The sequence below is a fragment of the Lucilia cuprina genome, chromosome 6, assembly GCF_022045245.1.
Source record: "Lucilia cuprina isolate Lc7/37 chromosome 6, ASM2204524v1, whole genome shotgun sequence".
NCBI lineage: Eukaryota > Metazoa > Arthropoda > Insecta > Diptera > Calliphoridae > Lucilia > Lucilia cuprina.
Genome location: NC_060954.1, coordinates 56,423,772 through 56,434,525, shown reverse-complemented (window position 1 = coordinate 56,434,525; position 10,754 = coordinate 56,423,772). Strand labels below are relative to the sequence as shown.

Sequence of the window (10,754 nt, the reverse complement as noted above, 5' to 3'; positions counted from 1 at the left end):
ATCTATCTATCTATCTATCTATCTATCTATCTATCTATATATCTATATCTATATCTATATATCTATCTATCTATCTATCTATCTATCTATCTATCTATCTATCTATCTATCTATCTATCTATCAATATATCTAACTAAAGGGTTTCAAACCACTCCTGATGAAAGTCCGCTCTTTATCGCTAAAATGTTTAATCTAGTTCTATTCCTTTCCAAAGTAAATTAAGTTTTGTACTAAGATATATATAGTAGGTGTCGTATTCCCCGTTGGTAGGCCTCCAAATGTTAAAGTTCTTTGTGCAAAGTTATAACATTATAACTCTAATAGATTCCAAGATAAATGAATTTTTGTATTCAATTCATAATGGATGTGCCACGCTCTCTGTTGTTGTCCGCCCACTTTTGTTCTTAGATAATCATATTGACACTAATATGGCTCCGACTAAATTTGAGAACTTTAACTATTATTATTTCTTATGCCACGCCCACTATAGCCATTCTGACTATTTTTTACACAAATTTTCTTATGATTGTCAAAGTTGTGTCTACACAATTTTTGAACTCTAGCAGTTTCTGAGATATACGAATTTTACTTCTCATTTTATATTTTAACTTTATAGGATCGTAATATTATATTGCGGTAATTTGCAAGCGAAATGACAAACTTATATACATATACTCTTTTGATGAAAGTGGTAGGTACATGAACTTAAAAGCTTAGTTTTTTATAAAGAAATTTAAATAAATTGCGAAAGTGAAAAAAAGCTTTTATGTGTCCTTACAAACCGATATTTATCTAAATCTAGAAAATATAGAAAAATCTTGTTATAATTCACCTGGAGCAATTGTTCGTTTAAATTCATACAGCTTGCTTTTCATTGACTTCCTCACTGCCCACCAAATAGATTTGAAACGTGTCCTTATCTTCGATTTTCTTAATTTGTGGCTTTTCTTGAATAATCTGCACAACACGGAATGTCTTACGATGTCCCACTTTTAAGAGAGTAAAGATAATATACCAAAATAGCACCTGTAATTCTGTAAGGACATCATACAAAGTATGTCTGAGGAATGCTGTACGTAAGATATTACATCTCTTAACTTACCCAAAGCCATAAAAAAGCCAAATGCCAGATAGAAAGATATACGGGTTACTTCTCGATTTGCTTCCTCAAATTGACCGATTACAGCGAATATATTGAACATTATTAAAACAGCAACATTCGAGAGCCAGGGTAAGAGAAGTGTATGACGGTTCTGCAGGGCAAGAGTTGAAATGGTGAAAAAGGTTTGTTGGAAAATTTTTAATTGTACCCACCTGTATTAAACCATACATTAAAATAATTGAAGTAAATATTGTCAATAAACAAAATAGTATCACAGCATATTCTTCTTCTAAAAATATTTGAAAAATATCGAAAAATCATATAGTATATCAGTGTTATAATAAATATGCAAACAAATAATGCGAAAAAGAAAAAAACTTTTCAAAACTTTATATACCTATACTGCATACCTTAAGGTGTTCATTTAAATTAATCAATAATAAAATAATTACGCATACTTACCACCACTCTCAACTATTGACCAAATCATAAGCAAATTCAATATTATATAAACTGCCCCAATCATTAAACCAATTTTATACAATTTAAAATGTAAACAAAAGTATTTGGTAGTAAGTGTCTGCATAGTGTCGAATTGTTTAACAGGAACTCAGAACAAAAACAAAATAAATTTCAAAAATATGTGTTCTCTTGCCTCTGAACAACAGACGACTGATATTAAACGATTTGGCGTTGAAAAACCAAACTTTATACTCTTCTCTAAAAGTTGTTTACTTCATCAGGACTTCCCAATGTTTTCACCAAAAAAAAGTAAAAGTTCTTATAGAACTTTTTCGATTCTTTGTTATGGAAATCTAACAATAATTTGTATGATTTTTGTAGCTGTTTATAGAATTTTCTATTGATTTCATGTAAAATTGTTAGGGATTACTATTTGGGAACTGCTGCACTTAATGGACATGCCCGTAGGAACAGGAAGATGGTGAGATAAGTTTTTGGCTTTATGAGTTGGTATAGAAAAAAGTGACAATTTTTATAGAAAGCAGCAACAATTTTCTCTAAACAATAGTGGAATTTTCTCTATAGAAAATAAAGATTTTTTTCTATAGAAAATACGTGAAACCTAGTTTTCTATAGAAATATAGTGAATATTTTCCTTATAGAGAAAATATGTCAATATTTTCTGTATAGAGAAAATATGTCAATATTTTCTGTATAGAGAAAATATGTCAATATTTTTTGTATAGAGAAAATATGTCAATATTTTCTGTATAGAAATAATGTGAATGTTTCTCTAAAGAAATTTTTTTTGAATATTTTCTCTATAGAAATTTTTTGTAAATACTTTCTATATAGAAAAATTTTGTGAATTTTTTCTCTAAAGAAATTTTTTTGTGAATATTCTCTCTATAGAAAATTTTTGTGAATATTTTCAATATAGAACATTTTTGTGAATATTTTCTCTATAAAACATATTTTCAATAGAAATTATCTGAATTTTTTCTCTATAAAAAATATGTGAATATTTTATAAAAATGATTTATTTAATAAAAAAAGACTTCTATAGAAAATATGAAAAATGTTCTATAGAAATATAGAGAAAACTAACTCTCTTCTATAGAAAAATAAGAAAACTTTTCTATAAAAAATGAAAACTTTTATCTATAGGATATAGTAAACATGTTTTTCTATAAAAAAAATAGAGAAAAAATTATACTATAGAAAGTAGTAAAAACTTTCTTCTATAGATATATAAGAAAACTTTCTTTTATAGAAAATAGTAATAAAAATTCTATAGAAAAATAGAAAAAAAACTATAGAAAATAGTGAAAATTTCCTTTTACAGAAACTTGGGAAATAGTAAAAACATTTCCTTTATAGAAAATAATAAACACTTTCTTTTACATGAACTTTCTTCTATAGCAAATAGTTAAAATAACTTTCTATAAAAAAATAGTTAAACTTTTCCTTTATAGGAATAGAGGAAAACATTTGTTCTTTAAAAAAATAGTGAAACTTTTTGCTATAGGAAAGATTTTCTTTCCTATAGAAAAGGGTGAACATTTTCTGTTACAGAAATTTTCTTCTATATGAAATAACAAAAAACTTTTTTTCTATACATAGTAGAGAACTTTTTTAACTAAAGAAATAGAAAAGTTTTTCTTCTATAGAAAATAGTGAAATCTTTCTTTTAATAAACCTTCTTCTATAGAAAATGATGCAAAAATTCTGCTACAGCAACTTTTTTCTGTATGAGATAGTAAAAAACTTTCTTGTATACATAATAGAGAATAATTTTTTTCTATATAAATAGAAAGGACTTTCTTCTATAGAAAATAGTGAAAACATTCTTCTATATTGTTTTTCTCTACTAAGTAGATGATAGAGATGTGAGAGAATGAGAGAATCTTTTTTCTATACAAAAACTCTCTTCCTTAAAATAATATTGAAAACCTTCTTCCATAACACACTGAGAGAAACTACGAATGGAAAAATTGACAGTTCTCTTTATATGTTGAAATGATTAAAAAACAAGCAGATCGCATTAGATCAGGGATGTATTTTTATGTAAACACATACAAAAATGTAAAACAGCTGTTTCCATTTTACTTTGTTATTGTTTTATACCAACCAACAACAAATTTTAACTTTACTTTTTCATTAGACTTTACGTATGTAAAGTGTGATGAAAAAGTATATAGAGAGGAAGAAGATAAGACGCCGATAAAGCGGTTAATTCAGCGGCGGCTCATATCTATACATTTACACAAACTGTTGCTTGACAGTAAGAAGTTAAGTTGCAATTTAAATTTTCGCTTTATTTTAAAGAGAATATATTCACTTTTTCGAAAGGGAAAATTTTTCATTATTTTCTATAGAAAAAATTGCCACTATTTTCTATGGAGAAAATTTTCGTTAATTTCAATAGTGAAAATTTTTGCTATTTTCTAAAGAAATATTTTTACAAATTTCTTAACAAAAATTTTTACTATTTTCTATAGAGAAAATTCTCGTGATTTTCTATAGAGGAAATTTTGTATAGAGAAAATATTCACTATTTTATATGGATAAAATTTTTGCTATTTTCTATGGAGAAAATTTACTATTTCACTATTTTCTATGAGAAAAAAGAATTCACTTTTTTTCAAACAAAATTTCTACCATTTTATATATAAAATCTTTATTAAAACCTTTCCGATTTTAAATGCTTTAATCAGAAGATATTTTTCATTAAATTAACAAATCTTCATTATTCAACTTTAAACAGAAATAACTTTCTTTTCAACACCTAAATGCTCATTAGCAATTAGATTAACTTTATAATAATCCTTGTCCTGAGCTTCGACAATTTCCGAAAGGGCTCTAATAGCTCCTGCTTGTCGTTTATGCTTTTGAATACCTCTTATCAGTAGGTTATAGATAATGTACCAACATAAAATTTGAAGTTCTAAAAAGAAATTAAATAATTAGTTAAAAATTTCAAAACAATAAGGAAATGGTGTTGCATTCAAAAACGACCTCACCTAAAGCAATAAAGAGACCAAATTCCAAATAAAATGATTCTTTAGTTCCTTCCCGATTAAGTTCGCCAAATTGACAAGCAACAAAAATAATATTGAATAATATCAAAACTGCAATATTGGCCAGCCAGGGTAGAAGGAATTCATGACGATCCTATAAGAAAATTCGATGACAATGTCAAGGTAAATTTTAAACGTAACAAAATAACTCACTTCCATTAAACCCTTGATCAGTAATAACGATGTAAGTACAACTAGGGCGCACATAAAGGGCAAAGTGTAGACATCATCTGTTAGAGATTTTTTTTGCAAAATAATTTAGCTTTTTATTTTAAAATCAATATTTCTTTTTACTTACAATCATTGGCAAAAAAACAAACAATTATTATTAAATTTGGTATCAAATACAAAAATGCAATTAATAGGCCAAGTTTATACAGTTTACAACTGCAACATAAAATATTTGCACTTAAAGTTTTCATGCCGGTTCGGTTGTTATTGAAATAATATTTTGTGTATAATAGTTTTAATTTACACTAGAGAAATTGTATTGCATTATTATTTGAAACTGAGCAAAATGTAATTGCGTTGCATTTATATTTAAATATAATTTGTTTCTGTTGATGTCAGCTGTAGTATGAAAACGTGGTCGGGGTGATAAGTTTTAGGTCTCTCGAGCACGACAACAATGCAACCGTCCTCTGTTTGTTTTCCTTTGTTGAGTTTTCTCAAACATTGTTTAACAAATTAATTTGTATGCTAATAAATCTATCCATAACTTTTAGTGTAACCCTCGTTTTTTATTCTTTACACACACATATGAACAAGGTTTCTATAATGAAATCGAAATTCTAAGAACTACATTCAGAAAAGTAAGTAGTTGCCAGATAAATTTATAAAAAAAAAAATCGCTTATCTAGTTACTCTGTGCTATAAATTTGGCTGTAGTATTTCTCTTCTAGTTTAGTCTAGTTGTTAGTCTATTTTAGTATACGCTAATTTATAATCTAGTCAACAGTTCAGTCTATAGTCTAGTCTATAGTCTTGTCTATAGTCTAGTCTATAGTCTAGTCTATAGTCAAGTCTATAGTCTAGTCTATAGTCTAGTCTATAGTCTAGTCTATAGTCCAGTCTATAGTCTAGGTATAGTCTAGTCTATAGTCTAGTCTAGTCTATAGTCTAGTCTATAGTCTAGTCTAGTCTATAGTCTAGTCTATAGTCTAGTCTATGGTCTAGTCTATAGTCTAGTCTATAGTCTAGTCTATAGTCTAGTCTATAGTCAAGTCTATAGTCTAGTCTATAGTCTAGTCTATAGTATAGTCTATAGTCTAGTCTATAGTCTAGTCTATAGTCTAGTCTATAGTCTAGTCTAAAGTCTAGTCTATAGTCTAGTCTATAGTCTAGTCTATAGTCTAGTCTATAGTCTTGTCTATAGTCTTGTCTATAGTCTAGTCTATAGTCTAGTCTATAGTCTAGTCTATAGTCTAGTCTAAAGTCTAGTCTATAGTCTAGTCTAAAGTCTAGTCTATAGTCTAGTCTATAGTCTAGTCTATAGTCTAGTCTATAGTCTAGTCTATAGTCTAGTCTATAGTCTAGTCTATAGTCTAGTCTATAGTCTAGTCTATAGTCTAGTCTATAGTCTAGTCTATAGTCTAGTCTATAGTCTAGTCTATAGTCTTGTCTATAGTCTTGTCTATAGTCTAGTCTATAGTCTTGTCTATAGTCTTGTCTATAGTCTAGTCTATAGTCTAGTCTATAGTCTAGTCTATAGTCTTGTCTATAGTCTAGTCTATAGTCTTGTCTATAGTCTAGTCTATAGTCTAGTCTATAGTCTAGTCTATAGTCTAGTCTATAGTCTAGTCTATAGTCTAGTCTATAGTCTAGTCTATAGTCTAGTCTATAGTCTAGTCTATAGTCTAGTCTATAGTCTAGTCTATAGTCTAGTCTATAGTCTAGTCTATAGTCTAGTCTATAGTCTAGTCTATAGTCTAGTCTATAGTCTAGTCTATAGTCTAGTCTATAGTCTAGTCTATAGTCTATAGTCTAGTCTATAGTCTAGTCTATAGTCTATAGTCTAGTCTATAGTCTATAGTCTAGTCTATAGTCTAGTCTATAGTCTATAGTCTAGTCTATAGTCTAGTCTATAGTCTAGTCTATAGTCTAGTCTATAGTCTAGTCTATAGTCTAGTCTATAGTCTAGTCTATAGTCTAGTCTATAGTCTAGTCTATAGTCTAGTCTATAGTCTAGTCTATAGTCTAGTCTATAGTCTAGTCTATAGTCTAGTCTATAGTCTAGTCTATAGTCTAGTCTATAGTCTAGTCTATAGTCTAGTCTATAGTCTAGTCTATAGTCTAGTCTATAGTCTAGTCTATAGTCTAGTCTATAGTCTAGTCTATAGTCTAGTCTATAGTCTAGTCTATAGTCTAGTCTATAGTCTAGTCTATAGTCTAGTCTATAGTCTAGTCTATAGTCTAGTCTATAGTCTAGTCTATAGTCTAGTCTATAGTCTAGTCTATAGTCTAGTCTATAGTCTAGTCTATAGTCTAGTCTATAGTCTAGTCTATAGTCTAGTCTATAGTCTAGTCTATAGTCTAGTCTATAGTCTAGTCTATAGTCTAGTCTATAGTCTAGTCTATAGTCTAGTCTATAGTCTAGTCTATAGTCTAGTCTATAGTCTAGTCTATAGTCTAGTCTATAGTCTAGTCTATAGTCTAGTCTATAGTCTAGTCTATAGTCTAGTCTATAGTCTAGTCTATAGTCTAGTCTATAGTCTAGTCTATAGTCTAGTCTATAGTCTAGTCTATAGTCTAGTCTATAGTCTAGTCTATAGTCTAGTCTATAGTCTAGTCTATAGTCTAGTCTATAGTCTAGTCTATAGTCTAGTCTATAGTCTAGTCTATAGTCTAGTCTATAGTCTAGTCTATAGTCTAGTCTATAGTCTAGTCTATAGTCTAGTCTATAGTCTAGTCTATAGTCTAGTCTATAGTCTAGTCTATAGTCTAGTCTATAGTCTAGTCTATAGTCTAGTCCATAGTCTAGTCTATAGTCTAGTCTATAGTCTAGTCTATAGTCTAGTCTATAGTCTAGTCTATAGTCTGGTCTATAGTCTATTTTATAGTCTAGTCTATAGTCTAGTCTATAGCCTAGTCTATAGTCTAGTTTATAGTCTAGTCTATAGCCTAGTCTATAGTCTAGTTTATAGTCTAGTCTAATGTCAAGTCTATAGTCTAGTCTATAGTCTAGTCTATAGTCAATTGTATAGTCTAGTGTTAGTCTAGTCTACAGTCTAGTCTATAGTATAGTCTATAGTATAGTCTATAGTGTAGTCTATAGTATAGTCTATAGTATAGTCTATAGTGTAGTTTATAGTCTAGTCTATAGTCTAGTCTATAGTCTAGTCTATAGTCTAGTCTATAGTCTAGTCTATAGTCTAGTCTATAGTCTAGTCTATAGTCTAGTCTATAGTCTAGTCTATAGTCTAGTCTATAGTCTAGTCTATAGTCTAGTCTATAGTCTAGTCTATAGTCTAATCTATTGTCTAGCCTATAATCTATGGTTTAGTTTATAGTCTAGTCTATAGCCTAGTCTAAGTCTAGTTTATAGTCTTGTTTATAGCCTAGTCTACAGTCTAGTTTATAGCGTAGTTTATAGGTTATAGACTAGTATATAATCTAGTCTATAGTCTAAGGTTATATTTTAGTAAATATTCTTTAGTCTAGTTTTTAGTATAGTATATAGAGTCTATTATGTTTGCTAGTTTATAGTTTTATCTATAGTCAAATCTTGTATATCTATAGTATAGTCTATATTCGGGTACATTGTCAAGTCTGTAGTCAAGTCTATAGCTAAGTAAAAAATCGTTTAAAAATTATACCAATCTGGTAGTATTTAGCAACTAAGTATAATTAGTTATTAAACTTTAAATAAGTTCTTAATAATTTTCTCTTATTAAATGAGTCACAATGTGTTTTGAAAATAAACATATTTCTCTCAAGACAAATTGTATAATGAACTAGAAATATATTTGGATTGTACCAACTATTTGATACTTCAAATATTGAAGAAGTTGACATATTATACCGTCTTTCTGTCCTTTGTTATCATGTTTGACTTTTGTAGCATATTTAAGGCATATTTTCGAGTTGTTAGAGCATATTTTACACTTTTAGTGGATATTTTCCTTTAGTTTTTCATAATTGTACATTTTTAAAACTTTTTATCTTAAAGTTTTTTTAAAATTTAAGAGCATTATTTATGTTTCTTACGGCATATTTTTAGCGATTTTAACTCTTTTTTTAGAGCATATTTGCGGTTTTCCTGGTTAAACAATAGAATATAGCAAATACTGAAGACCTTGGTCGCTTCAAGTGATTGAGAAATTCAAAACTATTTTTATCTCTTATGAATAATAAATAGAATAAAAACTCCATGATTTTCAAAAACAATATTTTATAAAATCGTAGAATGAATTTCTGTTTTATTTTTAAAATTACAGATTTGAATAAAACTTTTAAATTATAAACAAATCATTTTCATTTGTAACAATTACAATAATAATAATAATATAACATAGACTGTAATTATTATTCAATATTTATTATTAAATAATAATTTTTATATGACAATTAATAAAAATAAAAATGTAATTATATGAAGAATTATTTATACATGTAAATTTCAAACGTGTTGATTAAGGTTGGGGTTCCCAAATCATATAACAAAATTTTAGTAGATCTTTTAATATCAGACTCTGCTTTAATATATTTGAACCCACTGTTTACCATTCTGGATTCTTATCTATATAATGAAAGTAAACACGATTGTTTAATAGAATTATCTCAACTTTTATATCTAATATTTTCCACATAAAAGACATCAGGAAATTTTTAAATTGTTTCATTTAAATTCGAAATTCAGCGTAAAATACATACAAATATATTGAAATAATTTACTCAACAAAATGGACTCACATTCCAAAAATGTCTTCCTCATCGGTATTTTACACATCGTGGGTTATGCACTATTTACCCTGCAGCCTGTAACCAAAGTGATTATTATGATTTGTATGTTTTAAAATATAAATTTCAATTAAATTTGTTATTGTTATTAACAAAGATTTATTCAAAACAGCTGAGGACCAATTAAACGGTAGAATGTTTTTTTCGCTTATGGGTGTATTTGGATTTTGTATATTGATGGTAATTTTAGCTTCACTAATGTTACGTGGTGTGATTAGGGTAAGCACGTTTAATTAAAAATTTAATTAAATTAATTAACAAACTTAAAATCTGTTTACTGAATACAGCAAAACTATTTGCTAGTGGCTCCTTTCTTTGTATTTTATACCTTTATTTTGTCGGCCACTTTTGTATGGTTTCTTATACGAATTTTTATGGATTTTAAAATTTCAGCATTTTGCTTCTATCAATATCATTTATATATGTATGGTGAGTACGTTCATATAAGATTATATATAGTTTTTTAGAACTCTAATATATTTTATAGGTCTACACGCCCTGATTCTGTATCCTGTTTACACTTTGTTGGCAAAGCTTCGTTTAAGATATCTAAAGGAAAAGGCCCTAAATGATACATTTTCCGAAAAGGAAAAGAAATCAACTAACATATTGGCCTCTGTATAGATTAAAAGTTTAGAATATTCAATAATTACTTAATTATGTTATTTGTTAAACAATATACATTTTATTAGTTGAAACTAGTAAATTAATATTAAATTAGAAAAACAGCCACATGTATTATTCAGCAATCAAGGCTTTTACTATAATTTTAGAAACTAGTCCTACTACCAGGCCCAATATCAATACTCTGTACAGATAGGACAATAGTCAAAGCTAGAATCGACTATATCCTATTATAAACTGAAATAGTTAAAGTTTTACTACAGTTTATCTATACGATAGGATCCTGTCTATTCATTTATTGCTAAACAGGTATGTTTAAGGCTTTATTATACATCGCAGGCCTTAATAAGCTCCATTAGACTAGAATAGAATATAGACTTAACATTAGACTTGTCTATTGACACGACTATATACCAGACTTTCTAGACTATAGACTAGACTATAGACTAGACTATAGACTAGACTATAGACTAGACTATAGACTAGACTATAGACTAGACTATAGACTAGACTATAGACTAGACTA

The 10,754-nt window shown here is 28.1% G+C and overlaps 3 protein-coding genes across 4 annotated transcripts in view; 1 reads left to right on the top strand and 2 right to left on the bottom strand.

Annotated features, from left to right (window-relative positions):
- The window catches only part of LOC111688714, a 4,975-nt gene extending 3,155 nt beyond the window's left edge, over positions 1-1,820 (bottom strand). The window contains exons 1-4 of one of the 2 annotated variants that reach the window (XR_006941473.1): positions 1,566-1,818; positions 1,316-1,392; positions 1,104-1,254; positions 834-1,035 (exon numbers count right to left, since the gene is read on the bottom strand). Coding sequence is in view for 1 of the 2 variants with exons in the window: in XM_046955658.1 (XP_046811614.1) it covers positions 857-1,035; positions 1,104-1,254; positions 1,316-1,392; positions 1,566-1,689 (531 nt within the window). In the remaining variant the exon portion in view is untranslated. Of the gene's footprint in view, positions 1-833; positions 1,036-1,103; positions 1,255-1,315; positions 1,393-1,565 lie in introns of both variants that reach the window. The other variant, XM_046955658.1, reaches the window with a different exon arrangement.
- Positions 1,821-4,263: 2,443 nt separating this feature from the next.
- Positions 4,264-5,143, bottom strand: LOC111688720. Its single transcript, XM_023451222.2, has 4 exons — positions 4,944-5,143; positions 4,799-4,875; positions 4,589-4,739; positions 4,264-4,512 (listed from the first exon to the last, which is right to left on the bottom strand). The coding sequence occupies exons 1-4, from the start codon at positions 5,065-5,067 to the stop codon at positions 4,325-4,327; spliced, it is 540 nt and encodes a 179-aa protein (XP_023306990.2). The 5' UTR covers positions 5,068-5,143; the 3' UTR covers positions 4,264-4,324.
- Positions 5,144-9,479: 4,336 nt separating this feature from the next.
- Positions 9,480-10,344, top strand: LOC111688713. Its single transcript, XM_023451215.2, has 4 exons — positions 9,480-9,649; positions 9,717-9,823; positions 9,892-10,033; positions 10,092-10,344. Exons 1-4 carry the CDS (start codon positions 9,547-9,549, stop codon positions 10,226-10,228), a joined length of 489 nt encoding a protein of 162 aa, XP_023306983.2. The 5' UTR covers positions 9,480-9,546; the 3' UTR covers positions 10,229-10,344.
- The last annotated feature ends 410 nt before the right edge of the window (positions 10,345-10,754 follow it).